Below are 20,771 nucleotides of genomic sequence, written 5' to 3'. Positions count from 1 at the left end.
TAGTCAAGTTGTTTTTGTTCTGATCCCCAATATCGCTAACAGCTTGTCACGTTTAATAATGATTCACGCAAGGCCAACTTCAATTAGTGCGATATAAGAAGCGTCACGCTGAGATAATATTTTTTTCTTCGTTGTGAACTAACGAAGATTGTAGATGTTTAATTGCAATTCATTTTGTGACTTTTTTAAAGTTTACTTCGAGGTGATAAAGATGATGAGTTATATCAGTTGCGATGAAGAAATCTAAAAGGGATAATGACTAGAATATGTGAAACGTGAAAAAAATTCTTGTTTGGAGGTTTTTACGACTGACCAATAAAGTAATTAATTAACGCGACAACTAAACTATAATATGTCAAATATTTGACGCTAGAGGGTATGGCTACACGTAAGAAGTTGGAAAACACGTTAAAAGATTTGATGAAAAAATTGCATGTGTGTGAGAAAACTTCAAATATATTAATAATTGAAGTAAAGTTTAGCATAATTTCTAATACATCCAGTTAGAGTAAGTAACTAAGACAAAACATCATAAAATAATATGATAGTTCAACAAACGTGTTGTATTTAGAAATATTGTTGTGACAATTACCAATATAAAATACATTGCTTACCAGGCTCACCAACCGGGCAAATACACTCTGCTGCAACCATCTTCACACCTTTCTGTCTGGAGTTTACCATGTACTGCTCCTGGTCTGGGTTTATCCACTCCGAAACTTTTGAAAATAGCTCTGTGTCTCTTTTCGTTCGGCTAGTAACCGACATGAATCGCTCCATGCGCTAAACATTATTAGAAATATTATAATAAGAAAAATGACAATATACATGCTTCACACACACACACATATATATATAAATTTATTTCTATAGTAATTGTAAAGTTAGTTGGCCTGTAGTTGTCTAATATTAATCATCTGAAATCCATAGCATTTGACAGCGTAAGTAATGAAACGAGGCGTAAGACTATTCCAGTCCGAAAATTGTGACCAGAAAGCGCTGGTCATGAACTCTGCATAGTGGAAGCTATAAAACTAACGATCGAACATACACCCTTAAAAATTAAACCCAATCTTCGATTATTAAAATAGCTTCTTCAGACTATTACTAAAGTGAAGATCATAACAGTATCGAACATTTGGTCTGTATTAACGAGAAAAAAAACGAATAAAGAGGATCATGCAACAATGACGCTTTGCAAAAATTGGTTTTAAAAAATGTAAGGAAACATGATTTCATGCTGGTGCGACGTGTACTGGTGCTCCACAACACCCGGAAATTAAATAGTGATTCTTAACGGTTTGATTTGTTTTGAATTTCACGCAAAGCTATACGAGAGCTATTTGCGCTACCCATCCCTAATTTATCAGTGTAAGGCTAGAGGGAAGGCAGCTAGTCATCACCTTCCATTGCCAATTCTTGGGCTACTCTTTTACCAATGAATAGTGAGACTGACTGTAACATTATAACGCCCCCACGGCTGAAAGAGCGAGCATGTTTAGTGTGTTGGGGATTTGAACCCGCGATCCTCAGATTACGAGTCGAGTGCCTTAACCAACTGGCCATGCCGGGCCGGTTCTTAATGGAGAAGAAAATTTTCAAGAGTAATGCATCATTAATCAAGTGACCAAAGAACACCACGCATTTCTACCATCAACATCCTGGAAGGCCAAGAGATAAAGAAAGAACCTTTAACCCTACAGCTTACTGGTGATTTTAGAACGTATTCCAGGAGAATCAAACGAATGGTTTTATCTTTTTACTCGTATTGCTGTTTCAAGTACAAATCAGTGACACTTGTGGAACTCGTTCACTTTTTTCTATGTTAGAACCCTCAACTGAGTCATCTGACGTCAGAGAAATTTACATACATTTATGCGATGATGATTGGATGATATGAGGTCACAATGCGTGTTGGATTTATGAGAAAATTCGTGATTTCATTTCTTTGGGGAACCTACAAATAATGGACTCATACAATGAATACTATACATACAGATACTGGAACATTTATTATCATTTCTTCCGTCGAGGGAAAAATAATTTTGAATAAAACAGACTACCTGAAAAATGTTGTTCCACTACATATTGCACAAACTATAAATATGTTTCTGGGATGTGTTTTCTGAGATCAACCAATCAGGAGACATTTTGTTTGTTATTGAAGAAAACATGCACAATGGACTATAGGTGCTCTGCCCATCACCGGTATTGAAACCAGAAATTTAAGGCTATGAACTCTCAGAATTATCTGAACGGCTAATGTGTTATCTATGCGAACTTCATTGCCCTCTAGTGGCTCTAATATTTGGCACTGAAATCGTCTTTTTCCATCATCTCTTCAACTTACCAAACAATACAGTTTATTAATTATTAGTTCTCGAATTAGAGTAGGCTAACCAACTTCGTAATAACCTTGTATTTCTGATAATGTTGAGGAACTTCGCTAAAAGAGAACAAGAAATTCAAAAAATTACGTTAATATGTTTACTTCTTCAAAATATATATGATCTTATAGTTTTCGTTTGTGATTTACCATTACATTCGTTGATAAAAGAGTAACCGAAGAGTTGGCGGTAGGTGATGATGATCCTTCCCTCTACTCTCACATTGCTAAATTAGGGATGGCTAGCGGCCCGGCATGGCCAAGCGTGTTAAGGCTTTCTACTCGTAATCCGAGGGTCGCGGGTTCGAATCCCGGTCGCACCAAACATGCTCGCCCTTTCAGCCGTGGGGGAGTTATAATGTGACGATCAAACAAACAGAATATTCCTGATGAAAATTAGTTAAGTGGACTGTAACTATCTATTGTAGCAATACAAGTGTAGAGGATGACATTTCTCAGGGCTGAAGTATTTCGAGATGTCGTTCACTACACTTGTGTTTCTACAACAAGCACTTGCCTTCCATTCAACTAAGCTTCAATATCAAGCCTTTTCTTTTCTCTAATTATACAATATTAACGTTCTAGAACTTTCTTATGAGAGAGAAATTGATGGCTATTTCTGTGAAGTGTTATGTACAAGCTCGTTAAAAACATGTTAGCCGAATTATGGATATTCGATAGAAACTCGTTAATAACTTTGTATTTACTATGCTTATTTTCCTGAATAATATTGGATAATTGATGGTCTGCAAAACGTAGCTAATAGTTGTTGGCTGCGCAGTTAAGTGCAAGAGCAAAACGACAATCTAAAAATTTATAAGTTTAACTTTTACTATCCACTAGAATACGTAGGTTGAAGGAAGAATGCATGGGACAAAAAAATTGTACTTTTTTATTTTATAGATTAAATAAATGGGGCCTGGCATGGGCAGGTGGTTAAGGCACTCGACTCGTGATCTAAGGGTCGCGTGTTCGAATCCCCGTCACACAAAATATGCTTACCCTTTCACCCATGGGGCGTTATAAAGTTACGATCAATCACACTATTCGTTGGTAAATGAGTAGCCCAAGAGTTGGCGGTGGGTGGTGATGACTAGCTGTCTTCCCTCTAGCCTTACTCTGCTAAAGTATGGACGGCTAGCGCAGATAGCCCTCGTGTAACTTTGCGCGAAACTCGAAAACAAACCAAACAATTAAATAAATGGAGTTTTAATAAAACTGAAATTGCATGCTAAAACTAGTTAGTAAATTGGCTCGAAATATCTTGATTCTTTTGAATATTTGGTATATAACACTTTCTTAAAAACCATATATATGTTTATAATCATAGAGAAGGAATTATTTCTATCTTTTCCTGACGAGTTTAAAATGACAGAACATTAACAGTTCTCCAGTTACTTCGTGCGTTTCTTTTCATTACTCTGATTGTGACAATAGTAGAGTCAGTATGATGAAAGTACTTTCTTCAAATCATGTAAAAATTACTTTTTTACAATTAAATCATTCAAGCTTATCGAAAAATAAACATCGCGATCTTCATTTAGTTTTACTTTATTTTTATCTGCATTTTAAAGTGTTGTAAAACACATTTCAAGTTATTATTGACGATGATTATAGTCTAATGAAGCGTTATTTTAGAAATCATTTTAAAAGCAAACAAAATATTTACATAAATTATTTTCTTGAACCATCAACTATTTTTATGTAGTTTACAGCTTCAGATATTAGAGTTTTACAAAAAAAACTACTTTGATTTCCAAAACTATACTCTTGAAGTTTGAAATAAGATAGACTATTTTTATGACGTAATTTCCCCTTTTATATATTACAGTCAAACAAAATAAAATATATTCCTGAAAAAACTGGTTTCAAAATACTCTATAGCAGTAAACATGAAAACTTTTAAAGCGTAGATGTGGAGTTCGATTTCTGTGGTTTGCAAACCTATGCAATGTACAGCTTTCTACCTGAATACGCAAGAGTTAACTTTACTTAAGAATGTAACAGAAATCTTTAAACGCATTTAATGTTAATAATTAGTGTAACCCTACTTAAGAACTATAATTAGAAATCCTTGTAGTCACGCCAAAATAATTCATAATACGCATCGCAAACCATTAATTAGTATTTATACTTTAACAGTTATGAAATGTTCAAAGTAACACAAATAATTATATTTATATTGGACTATATCGATAACATTTTATGTTATAACTCAAGCTGAGGAAATACTAAAATGTCTGAATATAAAAGTAAAAAGAAAACATGTCTTATGATGACAGTGAAATATGCTGAAACATACAAATTACTTACAAGTTGTAAACAAGACAGTGATATGTGATTTGGAATTTTGAGTGTGTTCTCATTTCTTACCAATGAATGTTATTTTATTGAGTGGATTACATATATTTTATGACACAACATAAACGCCTGCGTTTAAAATCTACCAATGAGAAACAATCTTTCTTTGCAAAGTCTTGGAATTTAAACAAATATTCAATTCCAATAAATTAATTTAAAATACATCTTTACTGACTCTCTAGATATATATATATATATATACATTCAAGTAATTTCATCGATTTAGTATTCAATATAACAACATATTTTTCAACGTGCAGTGACAAGAAATATTTTCAAAATATAAAATATGAAACTAAATGAATGGTAGCTTTATTAAGCTGTTCTCATATACAATTTATTAAGAACAGAATAAGTAAACTTATTTCTTTACCGAACTATTTAAAAATTTGTGATCTTATACGATCCATTAACAAGATTATTAATGGAAAAAGGCCCTGCATGGCCAGGTTGGTTAAGGCGTTCAACTCGTAATCCGAGGGTCGCGGGTTCGAATCCCCGTCGTACCGAACACGCTCGCTCTTTCAGCCGTAGGGGCATTATAATGTGACTATCAATCCTACTATTCGTTGGTAAAAGAGTAGCCCAAGAGTTGGCGGTGGGTGGTGAAAATTAGCTGCCTTCCCTCTAGTCTTACACTGCTAAATTAGGGATGGCTAGTGCAGATAGCCATGGTGTAGCTTCGCACGAAATTCCAAAACAAACGAAAGCAGACTTAACGGGAAAAATATATTTTTGATAAATCTCAATATTAAAATATTGTATTAGTTTCGTAATGAAATGTATACAATAAAAGTAGTTTTAATTTAAAATTTTCTACTACAATAAATTGAATACTGACTTACTTATTATTTATATATCACTCAAAAAAGATTAACAGAAAGTTTGGATTTCGAAACAAAGTTTCATCAACATCATTTCGACAATAAAGTGGTTTTACAGCACCTAGATATTCGTCCAACATTAGTGTTTTTATGCAAACGTTATAAGTTGGTCATTGTTGTTATTGTTTTTTTCAGGATATCAAACAGAGTACGTAATTGCAAGGAGAAAGCAAAGAAAAACAAGAAAGAAACTTTTAAGTATGAAAGTTCACCAAAGAAAAATAAAGTTATTGTTTAATGGAATTCCACGTTAAAAAATGAAAATATTGAAAAATTTGTGAAAAATGTTCAAAGAAAATCTTAAAACTAAATCGTAAAAAATATATATATTATGGAGTTTTACGCGGTACACAAATTATCTACAATACAAAAAAATAAAAAGTTTGTAATATTAACTGATGGAAATTTGATTTAGCAGAATGACAAATAGCTGAAAAGTAAAAGAAATAAATATTGTTACGGAATTCTCTTTTTGAAATTAAAAAAATTAAAAATTCCGAACTGGATGAAGAAGGTGTCAATTTAAGGAAAGGTTTGTTTGTTTGTTTTTGAATTTCGTGAAAAGCTACAGAAGGGTTATCTGCGCTACCCGTCCCTAACTTAGCAGTGTAAGACTAGAAAAAAGGCAGCTAGTCATCAAAACCAACCGCCAACTCTTAGGCTACTCTTTCACCAACGAATAGTGGGATTGACCGTACTTTATAACGCCCTCACGGCTGAAAGGGCAAGCATGTTTGGTGTGAAGGGGATTAGAATCCATGAACCTCGAATTAGGAGTCGAGCGCCTTAAGTAAAGGAAAGACAAGAATTAAATATAACATACTACGTCGGAAATAAAACACAATTCTAACGTAGGACAGAAAGGTATGTAAACTAATTAGTTTGACTTTCGACACAAAATAATCGAAGTAGAGGCAGGATAAAACAAAGGGTGGTTTGTTTGTTTCTTTCAAAAACAATTAATTTAAACCTTAAATTAAAAGGAAAATTAAAAATAAATAAGAAACAAACAATATTTGACCCAGCGTAGATTGTAAAGCATCCACTTAAATTAAAAAGTCTAAGAGTACGAATGATCCAGAGATCATTTTAGAGTGAGGTTTTCTTTGGTTCAAGTTGTCGTTAAAGTGGACCACTATTGTCAAGCTATGTTGTCATTATTTCGATATCCATCTCTTCTCTTTTCCTAGTGGTTCAGCATAGTCAGGTAATCCGAGAGACGTGGGTTCGAATCCCCGTTACACCAAACATGATCGCCCTTTCAGCTGTGAGGACGTTATAACGTAACGGGCAATTCCACTAATCGTTGGTAAAAGAGTAATCCAAGAGTTGGTAGAGAGTGGTGATGACTAGCTGCCTTACCTCTAGTCTTAAATTGCTAAATTAGGGACGGCTAGCGCAAATGTCCCTCGTGTAGCTTTGCGCGAAATTCAAAAGCCAAACCCTTTTCCTATTTTAGTCATATTCCTGTACTTAACTCAGGAAAGTCTTTGTATTTTCCATTTATTTCCTTCTGCCCTCGTCCCCGTTTGAATTCAAGTCGTCGTATAAGATTTTACTTTTACCACTCGTGTATGTAAACATACTTTTAGTAGAGCCATTCACAGCACCTCCCCTTGGAACCCTGTTTGATCTCACTTACCATGGATGATGTGCTATTGGAATCACATATACACCTGCTATGCTTGTGACATTTCCGAAATTTTGTAACTTTACTTTTCCATGTATGCTTTGAATCCGATCTCATTTACATCTGGATAAGAACAAACATTGAAATTTTATCTCGTTACTTCAGCATTTTTTAAAGGTTTCACAAAAATTTTAAAACGTAGGTGTTCCATGGATAATGTGCCACAACAACGCCATTACCATTGTCTGAATTATGGGGAAAACATCACTCAACTCTTTTGAAAAATAAATCTTAACTTTTTTGGACATTATCTAATTATAGATCTTCCTAAATCTCTGGATTCTATAAAAATAATTCACATTCCTATTAGTTTTCAGGAAGAGCCAATTATAGATCTTCCTAAATCTCTGGATTCTATAGAAATAATTCACATTCCTATAAGTTTACAGAAAGAGTAATGAGTAAATGCTGGAAAGGGTTCCTATAAAATGAGCTTAGATTTCTGCTGACATTAAGTCAGAGATTTCTTGTTAAGCAGTGATTTTTATATACTTTTCTTACTATGCTATGAAAATTATATTAAATATTATTCAAATAAAAATCAATAAACTTTAGAAATTAAAGTCAGTAGTTAAATTTTATCTTCGCATTTAAGAGAAAATAATTTAATTAGTATAAAACAACAACAAAAATGAAAAGATCTGTCTATTTGTATACGACGGAAAATCTATTGTCTACAACGTATTCATTTTTCTGAATAATTTGCGGCACAAATTGGGCTAAATGAGGTTTTGAATATATTATAAACAGATTTTAATGGGAACAATAGAGGAAAATGAGGTTTTTGCACAGACATATTAAATTTCGGAAACTAAGAAGGAATTTAAGAGATGGATCTAATTGGATGTATTGGATCTAATTATAGATAAGGAATATTTTCATTACTAAATATCTATGATCAAATATGGATAAACGTATGTTTCATTAAATTAATCTAATCATATTATAGTTTAATAATCTACCTATTCCGTGAAGAATGTAACCTTCTAAAAGATCAAAGAAATATAAAAGGGTAACTGCATGTACGTTGCCCCAATATTAGAAACAAATTATTAGAAATAATACAGATAAAGATTTCTTGTAATCAAATATTTAGTTTATTTTTCTTTTTGGTACCTAAAATATTTCTAAATTTGTAAAGGTCTACTTTAATGTCATTTAGTGCAGTTACCATTCATCAGTTATGTTAGAACTTCAACTTAATAAAGTTGTGCATGGAAGAGGAATTTGGAAATCTAATCATTTTTTTGAGAGGGAGATAAAAGAAAAGCATTTTTAAATGTAGTGAAAATAAAGGTAAAGAAACAAATTAACATTGTGCAAGCAATAATAGTATTCAACCAGTTAATTCTCAATTATTTCTTGATAAATTATTAATATAAATTACAGGTTATAGTATTTCATTTATATATATTTATATATATATAGTTATAAATGTATATATATATATATATATAATAACAAGAATTAGGAAATGAAACAATGACCTTAGCACAATTTTTAATAAAAAATAATTATAAATCATATAAAATTTATATAAAATTATGTGCTTAGAAACTAATAGAATAAAGATAAATGGGTAATGTGTAAACGTAAACAGAAATAGATCAGATGTAAGAAAAAGATTAATGCTAATTTTTTAAATTTAGAGGGAAAAAGGAAATTGTATAAATAAACCAATATCAAAAATAATAATGAATAGTAATAAGGAAATAGTGATAAATAATTTAATACCTTATTTGAAATGCTAGATGATACTTTAAAAAAGTTCTTCTGAACATATTATTAGATATAAAGACGTTCATCACTTTCTGGAAAAAACAGAGAAAAGTACAATAAAAAAGTTTTATATGTAGATTTATTTGGTACAAAAATATTAAATATAGAAAATCCCCAGGAGCTGATAGTTTTATAGTTGAAATCATTTATTTATTTTGACAGGATTTAAACCACCCTATGGTAAATGCAAGAAATAACTAATATAAACTTTAATACATATTGCTTATACATTAATTCACGCATATATAGCAGAAAGGATAAAAATTGTGTTGTCATTATTTATCCATAGAAATAAAAAATCATAAAAATAAATTGATTTGAGAAAATATTAGGATTTCTTCTTATGTTGCGAGATTTACCAAATAAAATAGGATATATGTGGACATTTACTATTATTAGACTTTCAAAAGTTTTTTTTAGTGTACCAGCTCGGACATTTTAAGTAATGTCATAGGAATGTTGGTTTTGGAAACTCAAGTACATAATGGATAAATGTCAAGCACTATGTTATAAAGTTATCCAAAACAGTTTTTTTATGTGTCTTCTTTCAACTAAAACAAATTTCATGTGTGGAGAATTTATTTCATCTTATTTGTTTACTTTAGCAGTTGACAGCTTAGTAGTGTTCTATATGATAGATTTGTTTGTTTTTAATTTCTTGCAAAGCTACACGAAAGCTATCTGCGCTAGCCGCCCCTAATTTAGCAGTGTAAGACTAGAGTGAAGGTCGCTTGTCATCGCTACCCACCGCCAACTCCTGGGCTACTCTTTTACCAACGAATAGTGGGATTTACCGTCACATTATAAAGTTCCACGACTAAAAGGATGAGCATATCATTCGAACTCGCGACCCTCAGATTACGAGTTGAGAGTTTTAACTCCCTGGCCATGCCAGGCCCTATACGTCAATAACAACTACAGGAAGACATAAAAAAGTAAGTTTTGAAAATATTTTTTGTTGCCTTGATCATGGGACTGTTATGGTATAATCCCAAAATAAAAGTCATTAAAAAAACTTTGGCTGCCTTTTCGTATGACATGTTTATACCTAAAATAAACTTCCAAAATCTTTGTGCTAATAAAATAATATTTTCTTAAACCTTTCTTGGGGCTCACTTAATGAAACGAAGTAAACTGAAGAAAGGTAAAAGAGGGTTTAGTACTTTTTATAAGTTATGACCCTCTCCCCTTGAAAAACACACACACTGACATATAGGGTGTTACTTAATCTGTTAAATTGCACGCAATGTTTGGACACACTGACATATAGGGTATTACTTATATATGCAAAAACGGCTCGTTTGGGTTGAGAATATATTTTACGTAGAAGAGCGAACAACGTTTCGACCTTCTTCGGTCATCGTCAGGTTTGGTATCTTCGAAAGAAAGACATTTGAAAGACTTGTTAAGTTGCTAAGTAGTTAAGTGTGTAAGAATGATAATAAGTCCATTATAAGTCCATTCATCCATTTTTAAATCTGATATATTTTCTGAATATTATAAGTAATGGAGCAGTAAAATCGTAATTTATTAGTGAGAAAATAAATTAAGAAGGGAGATATTTCAGCTTGTATTGGAGTTGCTTCCTCTTTATTTGTGTTAGATCACCTTATTCAGAATGCACATTTGTATCGAATATATTTTTTAAGAAATTAAGATGTTTAAAATAATAGTAGAAAAGTTGCAGCATTAGAGTTTATCACAAGCTTACTTTTATGTATATTAAATAAAGTTTTATATAAAAATAATATCATGAAACCTCAACAATGTTTAAATATAATTACTAGGCTTTATGAAAATCAGACATTTTTTTAGGGAAATGTGTTTTCCAGTATTTTTAATTATATGCTGCTGTACCTCTAACGAAAGAAATTGATGACTCAGGAAAAGTTATATTGTAGCAAAAAATATATAGGATCTACTAATGACTGTCTCCTCCAACGTTTTAAAGTACATTTAGTGTGAAAAGCTAAGAAAACAAGCACCGTTCTAATTCACAGATCAGTTGTTTATAACACAAATACAAACTAAAGCTAATTCAAGATAGTAAAAAGTCAAACTCTGGATACATGAAAATCTTTTTAACATAGTCAGAAGCCACTCAGCCGTTCTGTACAAAATTAACAAATTTCTTTGATAAGCCAAAAACTATTCACACAATCTATCAATGTATTTTTAAAGTGGAAACAAATAAATCAAAAGTATAGAAACTAGAAACATTACCCCAAAAGTTATTTCGTTTCTGATCATAAATCAATTATAAAGTTTATATGGAAAAGATCTGATTCAGATATGATGTGATCACCAAAAACAATCGTCTATATGTTTGTGGTCGTAGTCCTGATTAATGAAGATGAGCCACCTGACTCTTCATGGAGACCTTTACATAATAATTCTTCATATAGGAGTTTATAGCTATACTGGTTTTCAGCATATTGATTCATGGTAAAAATGGTTTTAAATGATGCATGATGAGCAGTTACTTGATAACAGCTCATTTTCCAATAGTGTTATTCAAAATTAAAAAGCCAAAGGTGAAGAAAACGCAATCCAAAATATTGTCTGTAATTGGTATTAAGAATGGGTTGATTAGACATGTTTTTTTTTTCTGTGTTGTCATTACAAACGTTTTTGTTTAGTTACGGTCAAAAAAACAAGTCGCGGACTGTAATGATGTGGTTACCTTGACAACAAGAACACGCTAACGCAAAAAACGTTTGAGTTTGTACTCAGTCTTTGGACCCGCAGATGGTTCAGTAGTAAGCTTAAGGGCTTATGAGGCTAAATACATGGGTTTAATACCTAAAGTGGTCACAGCGTATTTAGTTCACCGTGTAGATTTGCCTTTGTCTAACGTGTGAAAGAATACTTTAGGGATACACAGACTGTAAAATCAAGTTAAACTTTAACATGAAAGTATGATACCTGATGAGTGACAAAATTCTCAGTTACTCATACTTTTGATTTTAATCAATTTATGATTAAAATTCCCGATTATCACTAGGAACAGCTGTATTTAGCATGTAAGGGATGGACGGAGAAAAAATCGCCGTTGCATATTATGTAAGCTAATCATATTCTCAAATCTCTTACAACAATGTAAGAGAATTTTACAAACTCCCAACTTAGGTTTTAGAAAGCTATTATGACTTTAATTTTATCGAAAAAAATCATCGCTAAAGTAGAAAACTGGCGGGTAGCTTAACAGCCAATTGCGCTGCTGATTCTGGCGTCAGAAGGGCTAGCTCGCCAAGGTTGAAGTCGTTGTGATGATTTACTCACCAAAGATTTGCATTTCAACTTGGGAAGTGTAGAAATAGTATAGTGTTTCATTGACTTTAACACATGATGTCCATTAAGATAGTTTATCACGTCAGCCTAAAACTGCTGTCTTCATGGCGACTGTCATTCATTACTAAATATTCGTTGGCATTGTTTAAAACATAAAAACAGGGCGGTACAAGTAATAACTAAATTCTTGAAGAAAATAACGATGTAAAGATGGCAAGTAGTACAGAAAGAAGGAAGATAAAAATACGAAAAACATAACAAATTATATATTATATAGAACCAACCAGATTGTTTAAAATATATGATTGTAGTTTTACCTTTCAAAAACGGTGTCAGTGACTTTATTTATAATAACGCCATGGAATCTAGATTAACAGATTCTTGTCATCGCCCGCATACACTCGGTACAGCCACATCAAGCATCATTATTTGCATTGATTGTTTTAGCTAATATCAAGTGATGCTAAACGCTATTTAATTAGGGGAATTACGTACATTTTAGCAAATTTGGATTTAAAAATTGTCAATGAATAACAATCATTCATCAGTATTCTTCTTTTGAAAACTTGAGCTACAAACTGATAATGTAGTTTGCTTGGTCTAACGAATACTTATGTATCTGCACGTGCTTTCGTCCAATAGATTTGTTGCTGTAAATCAGCCTTCTTTAGTATGAATGAAAAAAAAAAAAAGAAAAACAGTCCACCACTACTCTTAGATGAAGCTATAGTAAAATTGTAGACTCACACCTACTGAAAATATGTCATATGGAATTCGCACAACTATAAGATAACAAATATCAGGATAACAGTAAGCAGAATCGATAAATAGTAAATATGAAACAATTTACGTAAGTTAGCTATGGCTAGAAGAGCGTACAGTGTTAAAGGTAAAACCTCATGCATTAAATTTTAGGTTCATTCCGTGAACATGACACAAATCTGTTTAATTTACAAACGTTCGTTTCTTCTGTTCATTATAATAGCAATAAACATTCTGCAAAACACAACCAATGTTTCGTCAGTTCGAATAACCAAAACTAGCATAAGTATCGTGAAAGAATTTAAAAAGAAATATCTTCAGTTTTTTTTAAATGAACAAAAACATTGTTAGAGATATGACGAAATTATCACCATGAAAAGGAAAACGTTTTAAGTGTTTATTCTACTAAGCAGACCCGTCATGACCAGGTGGGTTAAGGCTTTCGACTCGTAATCCCAAGGTTGCGGGTTTGAATCCCCGTCACACTAAACATGCTTGCCCTTTCAACCGTGGAGGCGTTATAAGTTACGGTAAATCCCACTATTCGTTGGTAAAAGAGTAACATAAGAGTTGGTGGTGGGTGGTTATAAGACTAGCTACCTTCCCTCTAGTCTTACACTACAGAATTAGGAATGGCTAACCTAGATAGCTCTCGTGTAGTTTTGCGCGAAATTCAAAAACCAAACCAATTCTACAAAGCTTTTCATCTTCTATCAAACAAAGTTATCATAAGTGACCCAATATCTCGATTTGAGGACGACGTAGGAATGGATGAGACATATTATCATTGTTTTAACGAGTTACATTTTTGAAAGCATCATGTACAGAAAACTGTGAAATTTTCTTTCTTTAATGGCTATCTTGAGATTTCTCCGGTGGGACAGCGATAAGACAACTTACAATGCTAAATACTGGGATTCAATTCTCCATTGTGCACCCAGCAGATAGCTCAACGTGATTTTGTTTTAGAATAAACAAACAACACATATTTTTAAGTAACATGTAACTGACCACCCAAATCTGAACCATAATCTCAACAAACAATCATTCGTAGAAAGAAAAAATAACTAGAGTTTAATAGCATGTTGGGAATCAAATAAAATGTTTTCTGTCTAGTATCAGAGGGATAGGTACGGCATAAATCTCTTTTGAGTTTTCATAGATGTCTTAGAACACCGTATAATAAATGAACTTGATGCTTATTTGGTTTGAAACTGCTATTCAGCAAAAAAGCGATAGTAAAACTATATTGTGTAACCAATAGGAACATCCGCGGAGAAATCTAGTTAAGACTAACATAGCCATTAAATGCTTTATTTTAACATCATCTGGCTTACTGAACCAAATATGACAGGAGTTTTCTAATACCTAGCTGCAAATAGAAGCTTTGATGTTCGTATCACTAGGTCGCTGAATATTCTTTGAATTTTCAGCTATGGGAGCCTTAATAAATAAGATAGATTAAGCTGTTATTCGATTCAAATACCCGGATAGAATACTTCTAGCTAATAGGCTACTTTTCCTCTGGTCAGTAGCTCAGTGACCCACAGTAGAACAGCAGTGCGTCTGCGAACTCACAACGCTAGCAATCGGGTTTCGATATCTGTGGTGGGCAAAGCATTGTGTAGTTGTACTTCACATGTACTTCATTGTGTACTTCAAACAAACAGTAGCTCAAAAATAGAGATTATTATTAATGACTCCTAGGGGTCTTGGCCTAGAAGCTGTCATTCGAGTTGAAACTTACAACTCCAGTTGTGATTTTAAAAAGCAACAACATGAATTTCTGAAGATATATCGGCTAAACAAATCGACTTCACCAGTCCTTGCATTTGCGTTTGTTAGTAAGATAAATATTTTTGTTTTCAGGCTTTATCAGGATTGCAATAGTGTTAACTGCTAAGAGTATTTTAAGAACTCTTGAGAAACAATCCAAATCGATAGGAAAGTATTTCAACTTAAACCAAATTAATTTTGAGCTACTAAGATAAAACTAACAATTATGAAGTACATATTAACGCTAAATACAATACTAACAATATAGCACAAAGTATTAGAATATAATTGTTTCGTGTGTATGTTTTCTTATAGCAAAGCCACATCGGGCTATCTACTGAGTCTACCGAGAGGAATCAAACGCCTGATTTTAGCGTTGTAAATCCACAGAGTTACCGTAGTACCAACGCGGAACTAATTGTTTCGTACATTCAACCTTCAGTAATTATTATTCTGGCATTAAAATTTTCTTAGAGTAAAATACGTCATGAATATCACTAACAACATTATTTAATGTCGAGTTTCTTTTTAGGTTTTGTTCTGTAGCAATGATTAAGAGAAATGACAGAATCAGAAATTAACACTGTTGATCATATCTGGTGTTATTAATGCATGTGTTATGCATAAAATTAATGTTTGTCATCATCTTCATGTATCTAAACTCAATAATTTGTAGAACATTTCTACTATAATAAAGATTTTTTTTATTATCGTCACATTAACTTTTAATTATTTTTAATACTATTATTTCGATAAATGCTTGTCAATGTTTTGAAACTATTTGCTGGTGGTGGACTGTAGGATTTACGAACGAAGTGTGGCTTTTATTCCGTGATATATGTCATAGTAATCCTTCAAAGAAATCCGAAATAAACTGACATCAACGTTCATTATACATAAGTTTTGTTTTGAATTTCGCGCAAAGCTACTTAAGGGCTTTCTACACTAGCTGTCCCTAATTTAGTAGTGTAAAACTAGAGGGAAGGCAGCCAGTTATCACCACCCACCGCCAACTCTTGAGCTACTCTTTTACCAACGAATAGTTGGATGATCGTCACGTTAGAACGCTCCCATGGCTGAAAGGGCAAGCATGTTTGGTGTGACGGGGATTCGAACCTGCGACCATCAGATTACGAGTCGAGTACCTTAGCCACCTGGTTATGCCAGGCCAATATACATAAGCAATTTATGCTAAGTTCATATGTGTTTCAATCTATATTTCAAAACAATAAATCAAGCTTGAGTGCAGTGAAAGAAAAATTTAAGCCATAATAAATATACTGTTTATGTAGAGCAAATTAAACTCGCTTTATTTGAAAGTGAATAAATAATAATAATTATATATATATATATATTTATATAAAGCAATACACCATTTTAAATTTTTGCACGTAGAAGTTATTTCCAAGTTAATTAAACGGATATTTTTTGTATCAATTCTTTGTCAAATTTTACCCACAAGTTTCTGTTTGTTTTTCTATTACCTCAAATGATAAAGAAATTCAAAATAAAATAATTCAGTACGTCTCAATGGACCACAGGAAGAATTAATTTGAAAGGACTGCCTAATAGCATTATTCATAGATTACAGTCTCGTACCACTACATAATGCTAATAGACTGATAACGTTAAATACACAGCCGGAAAGTAAATTAGAATTACTTCTTATTGAGAGCGTTTCCTTTCTATGTTTATCTTGGAGTTCATCGGATGTCTGTCTACAATAGAAGGCGTGTATGTTCGCAAGGTGACTTTCGAACTGGCCTAAGATAATATTTTATTTGTTCCTTTACGCTCAGTGAGACGTATCATTTGTCGTACATTGTCTTCTTTCAAGATAGATTATGGTTATAAATTTAAGCATACACCACGCACGAGGCAATGTCCTTCCATAGAATATGTGGTATTCTGATAAATCGGTCTTAACATGTTAATGATAAAGGAATTCAGCTTATGTAACTGTGGTTCGAGAAAGAAATCTGACCTTATTTGCTTCCCGCCAGATAGTGAATAAATTTTTTCTTGAAGAATTGTATTGTTAATTGTAAAACCACATATTAGTGTTTCACGAAAATTACGTTTTTAAAGTTACGCTTTATTCGTCCTATATTAATATCTGGCCACCTTACTTGCAAAATTAAGTCATATTCATCAACGTCAAGTATCATATAATAGATTTTTTCCCTACAAAACGGTAATCAAATTATCTATGATTCCAAATACGAAGAACGACAACATTTGTTATGTGTTTACTTACTTTTTCCACCATGCCGTCTACTTGTTTAATAATATGTTCTACCTTCAGTTGTCTATACCTGATTTCCAGTGAAGAAAGTCTTTCTTGCAACTGAAGGAACCTGAGGCCGCAGAAGCCTGAAAAAGTCATAGACAAAACACACAGGACCCATAGTGTTACTACAGAACCTTTCACACAAATATAGTTTTCCTTTTCAGCTTGATTCAAGTGTGGTATATTGTCCACCTGCGAATATTTACTGTCTTGGTAATGCTGATAAGCAGAAGAATTCCCGAAAGGTGGTATCAAGTTCGTTGGTGTGTTTCTATAAACCTCAGAGAGGTGGTTTTTTTTCTGCTCTGTCTGAGCTTCTTTTAACTTCTCCATGTTACTACAAGTTTTCATTTACGTTGCGTAATTACTACTAAACTTTTACGCAACAAAGTCGTTCATAAACGTTTGGTTTCCGAGGCAGTATGACATGTGACACGTTTACGATGTCATCAAATAGGAAATGATCTAAAAACCACAACGAACAATAAAACTTTCACTTGCACCCATCAGCTTGCTACTTCAGCTTAAGCCAGACTGACGGTTTAACGCTCGAAAACCATCCAAAAACTCGCACGCGAACGTTAAGCGCACGCATCTCGTAAAGGCAATCTCGTTATTCAAAATGAGCTGCGCACAATAAACATTGTTCACTCACTGATGCCTACAATATGAGCATCATGAGTTACCAGTAGTTTTTGCCATCTTCTAATGTCCCATCTAATCAGTAAATATGAACACATTGTGAGGTATTAGTTGGTCATTCGAAACGTAAAGTAACGTTTACAATTAATTTTATATAAGCTTTAATTTGATATTCTTGGTTTTGTTTCACGAAATGATAGTTTCTGACCAAGAAAACCCTTCAATCATTTAAGACTGTTTTTTATCTTTGTTTGTTCGTAGTTAAGCACAAAGCTGAACAATGGGCTATCTGTTCTCTGGCCACTAAGGTTATCGAAATCTGGTTTCTAGCGTCCTAAGTTTCCAAACATACCGCTGTGCCACTGGATAGAGGGGAGCGTTTTTGATTGTAATACTACGCTGCGATAAATCGGGTTTGTTCTTAGTTGGACTGCATAATATTGCGTTATATTAGTTCGACTAGTAGATGTACCCGCGTGAACGATTTATGATTTTTTTTAATATGTCAGTGGCAATATAAAGACTAAAACCTCATATTGAAATTCCACTGGTCTTGATTATTTAAATAACGGTTATTTTCTATTTCAGTTTTGTTTATGACAAATCAGTAACTAGTATCTGACTTAAAATATCTTATCATATATCTCTGTCTGTTTTATTTGTAATAAAGCTCAAAGTTACATAATGGGCTATCTGCGTTCTGCTTATCACGGGCATTTAAACCCGGTTTCTAGCGGTGTGAGTCCGCAAACATTCCTTTGTGCCAGGGGAGGGTTTGTCTATTTCAAAAGTATATATAAATAATGTGTGAAAAAGGAATCCCTCTCAAGGGATTGACGTTATTTGAAATCAAAATGTGTAATTAACGTTTTACCAGTCATGAAGATGAATAGTATTTCTGTTTAGTATGCTAGTATTAACTGAAAGTAAATGGAATGTAATGAAAGACTAAACTGAAAAAGTCCTTCACTAGCCGACCTGGCATGGCCAGGAAGTTGAGGTACTCGACTCATAATCTAAGGATCGCGAGTTCGAATCCTCGTCGCACCAAACATGCTCGTCTTTTCAACCGTGGAGACGTTATAATGTTACGGCCAATCCCACTATTCGTTGGTAAAAGAGTAGCTCAAGAGTCGACGGTGGGTAGTAATGACTAGTGGTCTTCCCTCTAGTCTTACACTGCTAAATTAGGGATGGCTAACGCAGATATACCTCGTGTAGCTTTGCGAGAAATTCAAAAACAAACAAACCTTTGCTAGCCATCCTCACTGACTGATCTGTATTTAGCCAATACTGAAGCTATGAAACATATGTTGTTTGAAATGAAACGTAACCTGACTAATTCCTAGTTGATTGTGGAATTAGTAATTAACTCGATTATTTAAACACAAGTGTCTTATGTGTCATGTTGTGCAGTTAATTTTATTTTTAGTTCTACTTGGAAGTCAACAAACACTGAAATATAAGATAAATGTCTAAACTAAAGGCGCAATTTATTTATTTTAAAGATAATGAGAGACAATTAGAAACGTGCCTTTATAAAGCTACTCATTAGTGTCCGTTTAAGATGCTACTCTGAACAATCCGGCTCTGAAATAAAGTTCGCATTTTTTCTCTTATGTTTGTGGAATAATCGAAACTGCCAAAAGCAACAACCTAATGAATTCACGCCCACATTGAGAAATGAAATGACCTCTAGGAGATGTCCAGTCACAGCATGACTGACCTTGATATGCACGAGTGCTGTACTGAGCTAATATAAGAAGTTTTGTGTGTGTGTGTACACAACCCACTTTTGTTTGTGCTGTCAATTCGTTGCCTGTGTTATTGTTGTTTCGTGTTTTTACAATGCTCTGAAATTATCTACAGTACTTAACTAGAGGAAGAAGTGACGCTAGCCGCCTCTGATATCATACAATAAATTACACAAATTATCTCTTGAGAATGAATATTTATATAAATTAATCTACTAATGATGCGACAATTTATTCTCCTCCATAAAGAGCGACACACGTGTAAACTGAAGTTAGTATGTTCGTGAAGGTAACGTTATTAAATAAATTATCTCTCCAGTACAAATAATGAGCTTGTTTGTTGAATATCGCGCAAAGCCACTCGAGAGCTATCTGTGCTAGTCGTCCTTAATCTTGAAGTAACAGACTTGATGAAAGGAAGCAAGTCAAAACTAGACATCGCTAACTAGTGAGTACCGTTTTACCAAAGGAATAGTGGTATTGGTCACCTTATAACGTCCTCAAGGCTGAAAGGGTGAGCATCTAGGTGACGGGTTTCAATTTCACGACACACAGATTGCGAATTGAGCGCCCTAACCACTAGACCATGCCAGACTTTATTACATTGTCAAAGGTAGCTCACGTTGATGTCTTCTGTAAGAAGCTAAGCTGTTTTGTTTTTAAGTTCTATATGGTAATAATTTATACCCATAAAACATGGAACTCTGGTAAAAGAAGGTCTGGAGTGTTCTACTGATTAGCTTGTTTGGCTGCGTATTGAAATTCTGTGGTTTTTAATTTATAATTTGCTGCTGAAAATGATATGCACTCTCAGCTGTGGGTATGTTATTAAAATGACAGTCATAGGTATCATTCGTATAAGAATAGCCTTACAGGAGTCAGTAACAGAACGGATATTGCTTATTGATTAACTTTCCATTGGCCAGCAGTTTTAATTTAGTGATGAATATAACATCATAAAATCTATCATTACCTTAAATTAATTCATTTTCAAGTTAACGTGTTAAAACATGCATTGCAACAAAGATAAAACATTTTATGTCATTATTGCTCAAGTAAACAATTGTTTCATGGGTTTTACATCACATTTTAACAGAAACTTGAGATAAATTTTAGCGATAAAGAATCTTCATGTAGACCATCTTCCTCAGTTCTG

The 20,771-nt window shown here is 33.2% G+C and overlaps 1 protein-coding gene across 1 annotated transcript in view; it reads right to left on the bottom strand.

Annotated features, from left to right (window-relative positions):
• The window catches only part of LOC143234050 (uncharacterized), a 137,434-nt gene extending 119,632 nt beyond the window's left edge, over positions 1 to 17,802 (bottom strand). Inside the window, exons 1-2 of the mRNA XM_076471075.1 lie at positions 17,187 to 17,802; positions 615 to 783 (exon numbers count right to left, since the gene is read on the bottom strand). Of these exons, the coding sequence (XP_076327190.1) occupies positions 615 to 783; positions 17,187 to 17,570 (553 nt within the window). The 5' untranslated portion in view covers positions 17,571 to 17,802. The remainder of the gene's footprint in view (positions 1 to 614; positions 784 to 17,186) is intronic.
• Between the last annotated feature and the right edge of the window lie 2,969 nt (positions 17,803 to 20,771).

This window comes from Tachypleus tridentatus, chromosome 12, assembly GCF_004210375.1.
Source record: "Tachypleus tridentatus isolate NWPU-2018 chromosome 12, ASM421037v1, whole genome shotgun sequence".
Lineage (NCBI taxonomy): Eukaryota > Metazoa > Arthropoda > Merostomata > Xiphosura > Limulidae > Tachypleus > Tachypleus tridentatus.
Note: the sequence above shows the minus strand (reverse complement) of the source record. Positions and strands in the feature narration are given on the sequence as shown.